Source organism: Pararge aegeria, chromosome 8 (genome assembly GCF_905163445.1).
Source record: "Pararge aegeria chromosome 8, ilParAegt1.1, whole genome shotgun sequence".
Taxonomy (NCBI): Eukaryota; Metazoa; Arthropoda; class Insecta; order Lepidoptera; family Nymphalidae; genus Pararge; species Pararge aegeria.
In genome coordinates, this window is record NC_053187.1 from 16835888 (window position 1) to 16853784 (window position 17897).

At 35.6% G+C, this 17897-nt stretch overlaps 1 protein-coding gene across 1 annotated transcript in view; it reads right to left on the minus strand.

The window, feature by feature from the left end:
* The window catches only part of LOC120625870, a 79785-nt gene that overhangs the window by 32867 nt on the left and 29021 nt on the right, over positions 1-17897 (minus strand). Inside the window, exon 6 of the mRNA XM_039893121.1 lies at positions 5674-5830. Within this exon, the coding sequence (XP_039749055.1) occupies positions 5674-5830 (157 nt within the window). The remainder of the gene's footprint in view (positions 1-5673; positions 5831-17897) is intronic.

Genomic DNA, 17897 nt, shown 5'->3' on the forward strand with positions numbered 1-17897 from the left:
AAAAGTTTTTCATTTCATGTTTATCATAAATCATAATGATATTTTAATAATATTGATATGCCTTCGTGGTCTTGTGGTATTATTGGTGAAAATATGTTTATTTTTACAAGATCACTATTCAATTAGTGGGAAATGTTGCAAGTATGAAGAATAAATACGATTAAAACAGTAACTAACAGTAGTTAAGAAGTTAATAATAAAACTTAATAAAGTTTTATTGTTCAAAAATATATAATTACATATAATACTTTTTTAATACGCAGAAAAAGTAGGTCAGTTTTCTTTTTGCTTGACAAGTACCATTATTACATAAATTATTTAAACCCTTTGAGGTATTTCTAAATAAAATAACTTTCTAATGATAAAAGACTTCGAAGTTTATTGTTTAAAAATAAACAAACAAACAAATTATTCCTCTTTAAAATATTAGTAGGTATAGATATAGATTTACACCGTTTATCAACCTTAGCTTTGAGTATACCAACGCAATACTAATCTTTCAATCTTTCAATCAAAAGGGTACTCTGGGAGCATATAAATACTCGTACCTAATGTTTAGCATAACTTTTTTATTTTTTTATTCATAGTTGTTGTGCAATGCACGTTATTGCACAACGATTTTATTAAATGAAACGGCAAAAGGAAAAAATCCATTTCAATGACCTCTAGCATTGTATAATGTGAAAAGGACAGAAACAATGAAATAAAAGTTCAAAAATAGAAATCTGACTATGAAGAAATTTAGTATTTCTAAAATTTTTAAACTAAGCTAAATAAAAGCTGAAGTTCTCTTAGGTACCTATAGTAAGTTTTAGACCCTGATATCTTGTATCACTCTAATATATGTATTAACAAAAAGGCGTAGTTAGTAAACATTAAGTATTTAAATTTATTACAATAAATAAATTGTGTATGTGTTTAACCAACTAGGTATATACTAGTCTAACGAGACATTTTGTACAACTTAATAATTGTTATGCAATAGATTTCTCAAATAAAAATAAAAGCTACAATACACTGATAATATTTGCGACGTAGACTCGAAATAATTATTCTTAACAACTCGTCAATCCTTAACCGGTTGTTGAGGTCAGGTGACATTCGTTTTTTATCAATGACGATTTAGCACTTCTCTTTCATTTTACTTGTAAGTGAAAATATTGTCAAAATAATAGCTTGCTAATCAATGAAGCGTTTTTTTTATCCTCTTTCCATAAAAATCTAAAACTGACGGGTGGCTTACAAATAATTCTATTTTCAGAGGTAATATATTAAATTAAACAAATTTCAAAATTTAAAACACCGAAATGTAACATTCAGAGACATTTAGTTTAAAAATAAGTAACCATTTAAAAGTTCAGAAACCTAACCTAATCTAATAATAAATAAATAAATATACTACGACAATACACACATCGCCATCTAGCCCCAAAGTAAGCGTAGCTTGTGTTGTGTGTACTAAAATAGCTGATGAATATTTATATGAATATAATACACATAAATACTTTTAATATCAGTAGTATCTATACAGATAAACACTCAGATACTGAAAAAGATTTTTGTTCTTCACACAAACATCGTGGGATCGAAACCACGGCATTGGACGCGGAAAACAGGGTCGCTGCCCACTGCGCCATTCGACTGTCTAAATCTAATAACAAAGATCATAAATTTAACAAACAGACGCAGTCGATGGTTGCAATTTGCAAGTTGCTTTTGAAATTTTTGATGCATTCTAGAAGTCGTCGAGTGTGTCATAAATTAAAATATTAAATTAATTTTTATCAAAGTGCTACCTACTTTTAGAGGAAATATCAGCATTTATTTATAAGTACCTAGACCCGCCCCGGTTTCACGTTACTAATCTTTGAATTTCTTCACCTACAGTATACATGTTTACTACATTTAAACCTTCCTCTTGAATCGCTCTCTCTATTTCTGAAAATGCAATTTTATGTTAAAAACCGTAAATTCTCGATAATGTCTGCATAATTAATAGTAATTTTTATTTTACCCCATTCAATGAACAACAAAGTTACGTTAGAAACTTTACTTCAAAGTTTCGTTAGAGTTAACTTTGTGTTTTTTTTCTCTTGAAATCATTTTAGTGAATAGAGTAAAAGCGGGCAATTATTTAGTCAGTAATTTGGTCAAAGAAACATACTTCTACGACGTGTAAATAAAAAACGATTACTTCAAATGCTTTAAGGGTACATTATTTACTTTCTCTATGACTAATCGATGAAAACGAAAGGTTAATATTTTTCAGTAAACCAGTGCCATAGTTTTTACTGAAAAAAATCAGATGCAACACTAACATCCCATGCAAAAATAAAATCAACTGACTCCTGTCACTTTATTAAGGTTTGCGTCACGTACTGGGGGTACTATGCCCTTGTCGGTCCTTTGTCTTTAATAGGGTTGTCAATGGTATACACTTTTGAATTAGTTTGTATGGAAAAATAAATATGCTTCTTTTGATTTAATATTTTGACAGGGTAATTCCTTATGAATCCTTCAACAGTATTCCCTAATTCGGTTAAAATTTATTTTGTGCTGTAAATAACTGTATGGATTACAACGAGATTAAGTCCCTCCCGTTGGCGGGTAAAGAGTAAGTAAATAGTCATTATCATCGACACACGACAACGGTGCAATCACAAAGCAATACATGTCAAATATTTAAATAAATGAAATTTTAGAGTTCCGTACCAAATTGCAATTGGTGCCGTACGGTCATGGCAGATCTGAATACTAGACGGACTACGTCGATAAAAAAAGATTGGGTGTGAATTATTGCTCTAACCAGGTTGCTCTTCTAATAATTTTAAATGATATTGTGAGATGGTGATAACAAAAAAAAACATCCGGCTAAGTTTGTTGTGGGCTTTTTCTTAGACCAGGACGCCTCGTAGCTTTAGTTTTGAGTTTACGAATGTGGTTCATCATCGCCATCATCTCACTACCGTGTAATTCTTATGTACGCATCACAAGTGCCACCTATGGGCCTACTTGAATAAAGATATTTTTGACTTTGATTTTTTTACCAGCCCTCTCTTCCCGCAGTTATCGGAGAATCGCCGGCAGCGCTCTGTCTACTACTTCAATCTATTGCGATCTCCAACCCGCCTATCCAGTGGTGATTATGGGCTAACCCGCCCAGCAGTGGACAATAGTTTTAATTTATAATATAGTAAATAAGATAATTGTTATTGTTGTTGCAATGGAATTTTTATCTGAATTTAACGTTACTATTATTATTATTATTACAATTTAGTACTCTATCATTTGATGATTTTAATTTTTTTTTAATTCTTAACAATGATTGAAAAAAATAAAATACACTATTAAAAATTTATAAGAAAAAACATCCACCCTCCGCTCGCGGGGCTTTTGAATGCCCAAGCAACCCGCGGTAAGGGCTCCAGAGTGAGGAACCTCCTCACAATACGCTACTCAAGGACCTTCTATATGTCGGATACCTTGTAGTCCTTGATCCAACAACCAACCGAAAGCTTCTTAAGATGTTGGTCGAAGCTTTTCGCGAGAAGACTATTGACTGAACGGTCGACCCTACTTATTATTATTATTGTTATTATTAATAGGCTATTGATGATGTAGCAAATTAGTGAAACTCACTTTGTTGTTGCGTATCTGTTATGTTATTTGAATAACATCTAAAATAAAATTTTAAAAGTTGTTTATGCTTGCCAAACTTTACAACTACCTAGCGAATGTCAGCAACTTCGTCTGCGTAGGATTTCTATCCCATCGGATTAAATTTTTTCCCGCAATGACACCTCTAGGTGTTCATTCAAATTTCAGATTCCTACCTTTAATTGTTTGGGTTGTCTTTCAGTCAGTGAGGAGAAAGTCTTTTACTAAAAAGCTTGGTACTGACTAACTCAAAAACAATATAATATTAATACTATTTAAATTGCGAAGGGGACGAGATATAAGTTTCAAATATAATTATTTCAAAGCCAAATATCCCTATGTAAAAATGTGATACGCACTTGGTTTGTTATTCTTATCTTAGTTTACTTCTGAGGACAATTAGGTGAACAAACTATCGTTAAATGGGACATTAGACACTTATTTGAATTTATAATAGATAATTTCCCTCTACGACCCGCGAATATAATAGACAATTGGACGGCCGATTGGCGCAGTGGGCAGCGACCCTGCTTTCTGGGTCTAAGGTTCGATTCCCACAACGGGAAAAATGTTTGTGTGATGAACATGAAAATCAGTCATCTCAGTACCCATAACACAAGCGACGTTTACTTTGGGTCAAGATAGCGATCTGTGTATTGTCGTAGTATATTTATTTATTTAATTTCCTTCTACGACCTACTACCGCAAATACCTTACTTTTTGGACATTCATTGGATTTATAGTATCCATCGGTAGCCAATAACAGTCCACTGTTGGACTAAAGAACTCTACTAATGAGACGGCACTTAATCCGTCGTTGGCAAAATAATATTAAAAAATTAAGATACTTATATTCGCTTTATAGCCAAGAGTCAACCGATTTTATATTCAAATCACACGGCTATCATACCCAGTACCTGCATCATTTTGTATTTAAGCAATTTAAATATCACTAGCTTTAACGCTGCAGGAAAACATCGTGAGGAAACAAACATGCCTGAGAGTGGTCCATAACGTTCTCAAAGAAGTGTGAAGTCAAACAGTTCGTACTTGGCCACCGTTGTGGACTGCGGCTTAAACCTATATCATTCTGAGGGAAGACCTGTACCATTTGGTGGTCCGGTAATGGGTTGGTGATGGTGACCTGCATAAGATCCGTACTCAAACCTGACTACCACAAAAAACCCACGAAGCAGTGTAAAAGGCCGCAGGAGTCGAATTATTTTAGGTTAGTTAGGGTTCATTCATTATTCTGCAAATCTTTTTCTTAGCTTGGAATAGAAGGTAAACGTAATATTATCGCAGGTATTTTCCCACAGAAACGAGACGTTCTTACCGCAAACAAACTATGAAACCATAGAACAAACAAACTTCACTACAATCAGAGATGTAAAAACTACTTCTCTTTATTCAAAACCACTCATTTATCTTTTTTTACTCCGGTTTATTAAAATTATATTTATATATACTCGTAACTCACAAGTTGCTTGAGTCGTCGATATCGGTGTCTGCCTTTTGTTAAATCGATGTATGGTTGTGCGAAAAAGGAAAACAAAAGTTGTACCTACATCACCGGACGCCCGGCATATGTGAACCATCAACACACAAAGGAGTCGAGAGCCGTATAAACAAGGCTTCTGTTTTTAGGCACCTATGAAACACTAGATACACGTATGTGTGTTGACGTTGGGCTCCCAAGGTGTGGAAATTCTTACACCCACTAATTGGAAACCTATATCCAGCAGTGGACGCCCATCCTTTGAAATTACGCTGATGAAAACGGATCTTGTAAAGTCCAAAGAAACCGTTTTAACTTGGGATATTTCTTATTCAAGCAGGGCCACACCATACGTTTAGCCTGCGTCATCAGCAGCGCGTAAGTATGCCTCGTGCTTGCAACCAATGGGAAGACTTCATGAAAATGGCACGTCTGTGATTGGTCGAAAATTTTGCACGTCGCGGCGGACTCGATTTGGACACTTAGGCGCCTTAGCTTTACTTATAGTTTAACCTTACCCAAAGATTGCTACCGCCGGGACAGTCATAGCGGCTCCCAGAAGGAAGACTGCGCCGGGAAGAACATTCAGGGTGGCCATGTAGACTCTGGAGTACAACGGGCCGTAGACCAAAGGCATCATTGCCTCAGCCAACCCGAACAGAGAGTTCACTTTACCTGTGAATAAACATTTATTAGATCGCACTGCAAGACACCGGGCGGGTTTACATCCCTATGTTGTCAATATCCCAAAAACTCGCACGAAGCGATTTACATCTTCTTTTCTTATACGCATGCAACGTGGGTATCTTTAAAGCAAGAGTGAATAGGCATCTTCTAGGCAAGCGCATCCCGCCTTAGGCCACATCTACACTTTCCATCAAGTGACAATATTGCCAAGCGCTAGTCTGTTAACGTTTAAATAGAAAAAAAATCTTTACTAAAAGTATAAATGCGGAAATGCGTTTGTAAATCTCTATCAGACACACGCCTCATCAACAGAGCTAGCATGGGCAGGACCCATTTTCTCCACGGGAAAGGAAAAAAAGTTTATTTTCTCCCCGTTTTATTCTGTCTATAAGCGTGGGCGTACGAATGGAAATAATAGTTTTAGTAGTAGTAGTTTTTTATCAGAGCTCGTTTGCGGAGCTACTATCGCTATGATTATTTTTGCCGCTAAGCAGCATTGTTGCAATGCTGTGTTCCGGTCTCAAGGGTGTGGTTGCCGGTGTAATTACAGGCACTTGAGGTTTAACGGCTATAGCCAATTGGGTAGGACTTCGACTTCACTTCGGGGGCGAGTTCGAATCCCAGCACGAACCTCTTACTTTTCTAAGTTGTGTGAGTTCAAGCAATGAATGGAAATGAGGAAACCGTAAGGGTTTCACATAATGTTCTCAAAGGTGTGTGGATTCCACCATTCTGCACTGGGACAGCGTGGTGAACTACGGCCTTACACCCTTCTCATTGTTGGAGGAGACCCGTGCTCTGTAGTGGGCCGGTAATGGGTTGATGTGATGATGATATCTCACGTTACATAGCACCGAACACTATGCACACAATGATAAGCAACAGACAGACACGTAGCTTCTTGTTGCCACCGTCTTTCTTGAAAGCAACCCGAAAAGGCTCCATAACTAGACCAATATCAAAGACCTCTCTGTAGAAACCGAAAACTCCAATGTGTATCTGGTAATAGGTTTAATATGATAGCTCGGACGTTGGCTGAGGTTGGCGTTTATAGGTTAGGTTCACGTCTGGCTTCACGGAAGATCAGCGCTGTGTCTTTAACAGGCACTGCAAACATGCTGAGTGAAGACCATTTTGGGATCACACCGTTCCTATAAATGTTGTGTTGACTATTAAGTTGTATTTGAATTCTAGTGTGTGTATATACAAATAAAGTTTTCTTTCTTTCTTTCAAAATTCATTTATTTCAAGTAGGCCTAATATAAGCACTTTTGAAACGTCAAGTCTGTCTGTTTGTAATGATTCTACCACCGGTTCGGAAGGCAGATTCTACCGAGAAGAAGCCGGCAAGAAACTCAGCAGTTGCTCTTTTCCAACATCAACAATTTACATTTTGCATTTTAACATTCATTTTTCTATCTTGTGAGAGCTGAAAGCGGAGCCGGATGGTTTCAAGCAACCTTGTCATTAAAAAATTCATCAATTGTATGATATTGTTTCTTATACTGAGAAATCCATCTAGTTTGTATTCAAATAAAATTTTCTTTCTTTCTTTCTTATACTGAGATATCCATCTAGTGTGTATTGAAATAAAGTTTTCTTTCTTTCTTATTTCTTTCTTATTTTCTATATGATGTCAAAAATCGGACCTTTCCTCTCTGTCGGCAAAGACGGTGGCGTTTTTTCTGTGGTACTTATTTAGGGCATATTGAGTGTCCGTAACAAACGCAACCGCGTGCAACCCCTAGTAAATAATGCGAATGACAACAGTGAGAAATGCAATGCATAAGATAAGCTTATACTGCATTATTGCATTTTAGTAAATAAATAGATAATAATAAGTTATCTTATCTCATAAGTCTAGATTATAGAGTGCATTATATGTTTTGTAAATATCTTAGTGTCTCTGATATATACGTAAATACAAATAATGACGGCTATATAGCCATGTTTGGCTTTAAAATTATAGATACGGTAATCACATAGCGAAAATAACTAACTCGGAGCTGGTACTGAGTGTTTTGGGAAAGCGAAGATTTTTGATCAGATTCATTATTGAAATAAAAGTCAAAGTCAAATATTTATTCACTCAAATAGGCACATAGATGGCACTTTTGATGCGTACCTACATTACAAGTAAAATCCCTATCCCTACTAATATTATAAATGTCAATGTAAGTTTGTTTGTTACACTTTCACGCAAAAACTTCTAAACCGATCCTCATAAAACTTTGAACACATATTCTTGGAAAAGTTAGAAGTAATATAGGATACTTTTTATCCCGATATTAAGCTTGGTTCCTTTGGGAGAGGGGATGAAAGTGCTTTACGATTTTACACCATAACTCCGACAAATTATAACCGAATTAAATAATTATTTTTGTACTATAGAGATTATAATATGTGTTTAATTCTGCCTAAACTGTGGTTGGAGATAGAGAACAGAACTCCTCAGCGCTACAGCAGCAAACCCCTCATTTAAGGCTTAGCGATACTCAATACTTTAATTTTTTTTAGAACTGCAACTAAATTTAATGCCACATAAAAAATCAAAAGCAGACGAAGTCGCGGACAACAGCTAGTATGACATAAGAGTAAGTTGATGGCGACAACTAAATTCGTCAACTTAAAACTAAAGCTACGAGGGTTCCAAACGCACCCTGGTCTAAGAACAACCGGGGACAACCTAAAAGCCGACATGCTTATGAGGTAGTCAAAACACTTATCCATCACAGAACTATATTCAAACCCAAATCTGGATTCCTAACCTAACTTATATTACAATTGCGAAAGTGTGTTTGTTTCATTTGATTCTTGGCACAGAGTTAGTTGAACAGACGTTGAGTAACATATATATATATATATATATATATTTATATACACTACCGGTAGGTGACTCTCGTTCATCTCAAGGCAATTTTTTCCTGTTTCTTGGATTGCTATTTATCGATAAGGCCTCAAATTGTCGCATTGTGTTCACTTATTTTTTTCAATTGAGCTGTATTTTTATGTGGTGTTCAATAAAACTTTAATTGAAGCAATTAAAAATATCACTCGTGAGGAAAGCTGCATGCCTGAGAGTTCTCCATAATGTTCTCAAAGGTGTGAGGAGTCCACCAATCTGCATAGGGCCAGCGTGGTGAAATACGGCCTTAACCCATTCTCATTGTGGGATAAGACCCGTGCCCTGTAGTGGGCCGTTTATAGTGATGGGTTTATATCATGATACAATAATAGTGTATTAATACATACATTCATTTATTTGTTCATTCGTTCTTTCGTTTTTTCGTTCTTTCGTTCTTTCGTTTTTTTTTCTTTCATTCTTTCGTTCTTTCGTTCTTTTGTTCATTCGCTCATTCGTTCATTCGATCGTTCATTCTTTCATTCATAAAAGCGGACATCAGCTAGTTCTAATAATTATTAACAAGTATGACAGTTGTGTATCGCTCATAAAGTCATTACAGTATTTGTTTTACGTTTATGTTCTGTAAATATTAGTACAATGCAACAAACAAAGGTAAGATGTTGAGGAAAACTTCGTTAGTTACTGTTAAAGGTGCGCAAAACGCAGCCTTAGCACTTTAAGTACTTATAAACTTGATTGCTGGTAGAGTCACTACACACTGACGGACATAAAGTTTCAAAAATACTTATATTAGGGCTACTTAAAATAAATGAATTTTAAATTTCTTAAATATAGTTCAACGGATACATACCACGATAATATTTTGGGGTTTGTCGATATTTCGACCCGGTTGCATGGATCGTGGTCACGACGGGACTGCGTAGGTACGAGATGTCAAGTTGGATGTCACGGGCAGAATATGACTAGCCGCTTTCGTGTTCTTCTTGTTGCTATTTCACGAACTGTTCGACACACTACACTGGCAACGTCACTTTAAAATTGAGAAGCTGTAGGATGCTTTCTTGGTTTGCAAACTGACCGAAATATCGATAAATCCCAAATTATCGTGGTGTGTAGTTGTTGAACTATATTTAAGAAATGTTGAATAATCACCAAAATTAATGAATGAATTAATGAATGAAATCTTAATTTTAAAATGAATTTTAATTTGTAAAATAAATGAAAAAGTACACATTTAGGCAAGCGCGTGCCAATATTATACTCAACCATAAATCTTTGTTGTAAGAGCAAGCCTATCACACACAAAACCTAGCTTTGCAATACCCAGAATTGCAAACTCTTTCTTTTTTATTCCGCTACAAGTTAGCCCTTGACTGCAATCTCACACGGTGGTAAGTGATGATGCAGTCTAAGATGGTAGCGGGCTAACCTATTAGGGAGTATCGCAGTTATATGAAATCGTACGGGAACGTTTAATCGCTTAGCGCCATGTGTTTGTCGGTAGGGTGGTAACTAGCAGCAGAACAGAACGGCGAAAATTCAGAAATTTTAAATCCCAAAAACAAAACTTTGAAACAGATTTCCGAGCCAATTAGCAAACAGAATCGAATCAAATTGGTCTATCTAAAACATGATAGTTTTGTAAAACTGAATATAGGAGATAAATGCTAAAATATGGATATATATTTAACCCCGACGCAAAATAAGGGGTGTCATAAGTGTGTGTGTGTGTCTGTGGCATCGGTGGCACAATCTGGTGGCACAAAATGGCGGATTACATATCTTTTCACAACTCCCTCAATATGGGTAAAAATGAAAAGAATACTACTGCACTATGACGAATTTCTAATCCAAGATGGCCGCCACTAAAGCATCTATTAAATGAAAGGGCTTCACTAGTAGAGTAATGTAAACTATAAAGAAGGTCGGGGGTTTTTTCTTTTATATATCATATGTAATTTGAACTGCATAGAAACCTAATATTGCATGAAATTAATTATACCCCACGTAACTATAACTGGGTTAAGTATTGCAGATTTGGTTTATAAAATAAATTATTGAATTGTCAAGGTAACTGCATTGGTAGAAATGAAATCAGAAGACCTTATCTTTTTTTCTTTTTATAGTAATAATTGACGGACCATGCAGATGGCCCACCTGATTGTGGGTGGAAAACCATCGCCTATAAACAGCAGCAACACTTCGCAGGGCATGCAAGGAGCACGTACTGCAACATGCTGCCCTGTGTCCATCTATTTGAGCCATAGGTGTTAAGCCTCATGCGCCTGTAATTACACCGGCAACCCCGCCCTTCAGACCGGAACACAGCATTCCAACAATGCTGCTTAGCGGCAGAAATAAGCATGGCGATAGTACTTCCTCAAACGAGCTCTGTTACAAAAAGCTCTGCTAGTACTAAAATATAGTTTTAATTGTTTACATAGAACTCTAAAATATTTGCTCTGTATGTATTTATTTTTATATTATTTGTATTTGTATTAGCTATTTATGTATTATTGTTATATATAGTAGATGTATTTTATGTTATGACATATTTTTAAAATTGCACTATCACATTTCTATTATAATTTTCTTCTTTCATTAAGGGTTGTCTGGAGGAGATCGCTTAAAGCGATTAGACCGCTTTTGCGCATTTTTATTTTTCTTGTGTTTATGTTTTCAATTTATATTATCTTTATCCCTTAATTGTGTGCAATGAGGAATTTATCTATCTATCTATCTATAAAACGTAAGTTTAAAGAAAAGTCCCAATATAATATTTAAACCATAAAAAGCTAGAGTATGAATAGGTCTTACTTCGTAGCAACATAAAATTAAATGAGAGATGGTGATAATAAAAAAAATACCTGGCTAAGTTTATTTTGGGTCCGTCATTTATTGTCTACTATTAATATATACATATTTACATAATTGGGAAAAATTAATATGGTAAATTGTATATTTGTATATATACAATTTCAATTGAAGGAATTACCAATTGTTATACTTTTCGCATTACAAAAAAAAAAGTTTTATTTTTATTATTTCGCTAAATTTTTATTTACAATTTATATATATTATGTTTATGTACACCACATAAACATATATTCATTTATTCAATTTTATGTAGCCTAGCGAATTACAACTGTGTGATGGAAGTTTTTGTCTTGTTTGCTTCTTATCATTAAAATCTACTACAATATTTCATTAAGCTTTTTTTGCCGCGTAATAGAGTCGGTACTGAAATAAAATATCCTATTTTGTTAAATATTGACTAGATTTTATCTCTGCTTTGCCCGTGTTTTCTATTTGTGTTGCACGGATGTACCTACCGCTCTATGGTCATTCCATTCAATTGGAAAAGCCGTCTTATGTGTACCATTCCAAACCTGAGATACCCAAATAACAAAATCCAGATACAATCCTATTTTAGCGTGAAGAGATTTTCTTTACATCACAACAAGTAAGGTCCTTTACTAAACTATTAACTATAGTGGTAAATGATGATGCAGTCGGACAAACAAAATACAAACACGAATGAAACAATAGACTTAAAAACCAGGTTAGGTGTGCAAAGTTTGTCTTATCGCTAAAGCGATCTCTTCAAGACCACCTTTGGTAAAAATAATTCTTATAAGAAACGGGTTGTTGCAGCAATAAAAATTTAGGCCTACAAATTTAAAAATATAGTAACATACTGGTAACTAAATATAGTATAACTATATAAATATACTATAATATTACTAATAATACACATAAAATAATTTTAGTTTACTGGAGTGAGATGGTGGCGATAACCATATTGGTTATCGCCACCATCCCACCCGTGTACTTTTCATGTAATGTACGCATCAAAAGTGCCACCTATGGGCCTACTTGAATAAATATATTTTTGACTTTGACGTTTACTATGTATAATACATATTGTTTATACATATTACAATAATAAACTACATCCTTAAATTTTACATGCATAAAAAATAGTTTTTCAAACGACTCTTAAAAAGAGCCAAGGATTTTGCCGGACGTTTGTCAGCAGGCAGGGAATTACAGAGTCTGACACAAATAATCGTAAAACAGTTACTATAGTATTTCTTTACAATTTTGTGAAATCCATGCCCCTAATCGCGGCATCGAACCAGAAGTAGAGTGGTAACTAGGCTGAAGCCTCCGAAAAAAAAAATCCCAAGTTGTTCCTGCCATTGATAGAACCCGGCACCTCCCACTTGTAAGACCTCAGCTACAGCTGAGCCATCGACCAAAGTAACATAATTGCTTTTTATAAAAAATAAATACATAAATAAAATAATAAATATACTACGAAAATACAGACATCTAGCCCCAAAGTAAGTGAAGCTTGTGTTATGGGTAACTTGTGTATTTTTATGAATAATATACATAATCAATACTTATTATACACATATAAACACCCAGACAAAGAAAAACATTCATGTTCATCACACAAACATTTTGTAGTTGTGGGAATCGAACCCACGGACTTGCTGCAGGGTTGGTGCCCACTGCGCCTATCGGCTGTTGTTAGATCAACCCCTACAATTCTAAGGTCCAATAAATTATTGTATGCAAAAATTAACTTCTACTTTTGTTGCTTTTTTTCAAACCAGGACAAACCAACAAAAATACTATGCATTTATTCGTAGGTATAAATCTCGAATACGGAAAATTCCCTGATAGGGTAAAAAAATCTTGCATGAATGAAACTGATCTATTTAATTTCTAGAACACTTTTTGCTTGAAAACCTATCGCGTACCGTAGAGCGTAACATAGCACATAATGACAGGTTTTAACGAGTATTTATTCAGAGTTTAGAGTTTACTTGGAGAATTTGCTTACTTTCCGTCGGTTTGTCCGGCCGAGATGTTCTTCGAAAATAAGAAACTTATGTGTCTTACGCGAATGCAACGGAAAACGGGCAGCAGCGTTCTTTGTGCTACTACTACCTACTCTGCGATCACCAGCCCGCTCAGCGTGGTGATTATAGGCAAGCCCTGTCGTTGAGGGAGACCTTTATTCCAGCAGTGGACTGATATAGTTATTGATGAATGAATGATACTAATATATGCTGTTAAGAGTTCTGGAGTTAGCAATGGAGTTTAAACAGTATTTTTGGTATTTCGCAGCCATTTTTCAAATGGGGGATGAAAGCTTATGTAAACGTCCGTCATTTTTCAAGACAAACAAAACAGTAATTGTTAGAATTTATAAAAATTCTACCCGGAAGGGGTAAACAGGAGATATCACAAAAAAGCAGGAAAAAAAAGGTTTGCATTTGATAGCCTCTTTTTTGAGTAAAGCAGGCAAGCGAGTCGACGCGTATTGTGTAGGATAGTGGAGGAAAGATTGTATGAGCAACTTATATTATTGATTGTACGCTGACGAAATCACGGGAGATTGCTAGGTTAGAATTATACATTACTAACTGTTGCCCGCGTTTTTAGTCCGCTTTTCGTACGGTTTTTTACAAATCCCTCGGGACACATTTGTTTTGCTGAGATAAATAAAAAGTAGCCTATCGAATTCCCTCACTCCCGGTCCTTTTAACTAACTCTATGCCAAAAATAAAATTGATTGGTCGCTGCGTTAGGGTTTGACAAAAAGTTTAACAAACAAACTCACTTTCGCATTTATAACATTAGTAAAGTAGTATTTAGCTTCTACAGATTCTTTACCAAAACTAAAGCAAATTAAACTAAAACGAATTACGCTTCTATAATACCTATTAAAATAATGCATTAGCTTAAGGGTGCTTCAGCTGAAAAGGCTTTTACTTCAGCATGATGCAGTATTTGACAACTGCAGCGCTGATTTTCTGGAACAGCCTTGTTTGGCGTCACGTCCCGACTGGGAAAGAGAACGTGAGGACTTGACAAGCAACGTAATTTCTTAAAAATGAATGTTTTTCATAGTTAATGCGCTACTCTTTGACATACGACACTCTCTCTCTGTTCTATGAGAATAGGAGAAAGGGATTGAGAGCTGGGGCCTCCAACCTCATTCCCGTGCTGGCGGGATTTAGTGACTTGCCTGATGGAAAACAATGATGAGTCTAAGTTAGGGCGCAGTGGCCTAGAAAATGCCTGTTCACTCTTGCTTTGAATGCATTAAGGTGCGTGCGTTCCATCGCGTTATGAAACAGAACGTGAATTGAATTTCAACCACATAATATAACTACATCTAACTGTCTATCCTTTGCTATGTAACGCTTCTATTATTTCTAATATCAACACAAATATTTTTGTTTGTATACCTACCCTCGTTTCTATGTTTATTTCTTGTTATGGAAGAGCGGTGTCTTCTGACACAGGGCTAGTAATACTACCCTTAAAAGTAGGCACCAGCTATGAGTGTTTACAGTAATTTTATTTACCCAAATAAACTTTTTTTCTTTATATCTAACAAAGATTTGCGCAATATGACCACGCTGGGCAGGCGGGTTGGTCATCGCAGGGCTAGACTGATCGCACCGGCGTCGCTGCTGCCCGACATCGGTCTGTGACGTCCAACTACAACCAATCGACAGCAGTGGACGTGGATTGGTTGACACAATGATGATGATGATGAATATAACCACGTATGATAATTGTTAAAATCTGCCAACAGTTTGAGCAACGAGAAACGAAGTATGTTCCCAGCTTGATTTTTATCCATAATAATTTAGCTAATGGCTTCAATCAAATGGTTTGTTTGTTTTTAGATTATTTAAATTTATTTCGTTACGTAATTTAAAGATCCTTTCTTTTTTTTCTTTTTTATATATAGTTTAAGTTGTCAATGACAAGTTCTTTGTGTAACTCGTACTTTATATGTTAATTACTGTGTGTTGTTTTTTCTCAAATAAAACATTTTATTTATTATATTTATTTAAGGCGAGATGCACTATAAGACGGTAGCAGGCTAACCGGTTAGGGGTACAGTTAGCAGTTATATTTAACCCCTACCCCGGTTCACGCGCTATCGTACTAGAAGCATGGAACGTCTTACAAGACCAGAAATCTTATTTCTCCTACCTGAGAGTGAACCTGATTCCTTTCTCCTAAAAGTAAACTGACACATATAAGACGCTTTGGGACATTAATAAGCTGATGTCGATTATGACGACGATAGAACAAAAAAAAATTGCTTAAAAGTCAAAAAAAATCTTTTTCAATATAGCGTTCGAGATCGAGGCATAAAACTAGTTTATATGTAACTTTACACCTCCGTAACACGGTGTCTAGAAGCAATGGATCGTCTCAATAGATTTAATAGAAAAAGTAAAAAATATATATTGTTTTGTCAATGATTTCCGTGTCACCTGATAGCGTTGCCTTCAAGTACGTAAGTTGAGATCGCAAGTGCGGAGCTGTAGTATAAATAGTACGTAATAAGAGGGCTCCGTATAAGTACAGTTTTAAGAAGATCATACAGCGTTTGATCTTTTTTTTTTTAATAAAAATAAATATACTACGACAATACACACATCGCCATCTAGCCACAAAGTAAGCTTAGCTTTCTTTAGATGACTGATGAATATTTTTATGAATTAAATACTTATAATATACAGATAAACACCCAGACACTGAAATCATTGTTGCTCATCGCACAAACATTTTCCAGTTGGGGAAATCGAACCCACGGCCTTTGACTAAAAAAAGCAGGGTGGCTGTCCACTGCGCAAATCGGCAGTCAAAAGTCATGAGGTTCCATAAAATACGTGAGGTTTTAAAAAGGGTTGTGGTTCGAGTAAAATCTCAACTAATCTTACGTTGGAGAGAGAGGAGGCCTCGGCAAATAAAACGCAATTTTTAATCTAATTTAAAAAAAAATACTATTTTGACCCATTTATTTTAGATTGTACGTGCTTAAGATTAATTTTATGCAATCGATCAGATAAGATCATTAACTAATTCGTTTGAAAGTAAATTCGTTTGAAAAAATAATTTCATTCATACTTACATCTACTGACTGTCAACCAACCATATTTGTTTTATACCATTTGTTTTTTTCACCTTTTTACAATAAACAATCCAACGCGTTTACGTAAGAAACCCACATTTTGAAAAATCTCACGTTAGATTGGGGGAGGGGGGAGGGTGTTGACTAAAATCTCACGAAATCTCACAAGGGGGGGGCGGGGGGGTGGTGGGGTTTTACAGAAAATTTAAAAAATTTAAAAAACACCTCACGTTATAACACCTCGCGTTATAACGCCCCCTGGCGAAATATGCAAAAAATTTGTTTAAGTATTAAGTATTGCCAATATAAGAATGAATGAAGTATAGCTATCGTTTTTCTATTCCTTTCCCGATGAGCATGGCACTCCTATATATTCCCGGCCATCTTTTTTTTTCAATCAGTGTCCCTCCACTTGAGGCATAGGTGTTATCATGTACCTATAATAACACCGGCAACCACGCTCCTTAGACCGGAGTATTAAACGTAAGCTTATAGAAAAGTCCTATTATAGTATAAAGGACTACGTAATCGATAAAAAAGCTTGGGTGTAAATTATTACTCTAACCAGGCTACTCTTCTAATAATTTAAAATGACATTGTGAGATGGTGATAAAACTCCCGACTAAGTTTGTTGTGGGCTTCTTCTTAGACCAGGACGCGTTTGGAACCCTCGTAGCTTTAGTTTTAAGTTTTTGAATGTGGTTATCGCCATCAACTCACTACCGTGTAATTCTTATGTACGCATCAAAAGTGCCACCTATGGGCCTACTTGAATAAAGATATTTTTGACTTTGACTTTTGAGTACAACCATGCTGCTTCGCCGCTGATTTCCTGACGAGCTACACATACGCATATGAGGTGCACCTATGAACACCTATGCCTCAGGTAAATGAACACAGGGTGACGCTTTTTTAAAACGTGTTCCTTGCATGCCCTGCGAAATGATTCTCTATTTATAGACGATGGTTTTAAACTGGTCTGCTCGCTCGGTAAATTGCTACTAGAAAAAACGTAAACAGTGGTGGGAGGCTTTACCTATAGGCAGACCCTAGTTCTTGTTGCAGGTTTGAGTGAATAAAAAACTTGACTTCGCGAAGGTTGTATTTGAAGAAGTGAATGCTACATTATTTTGTGTGACAAGTTACATTGACAGATGACGCAAAGTTCACTGACATTGACATTGATTATTGTAGTACTTGACATTTCACTATGGTTGTAAAGCGCGCTGACA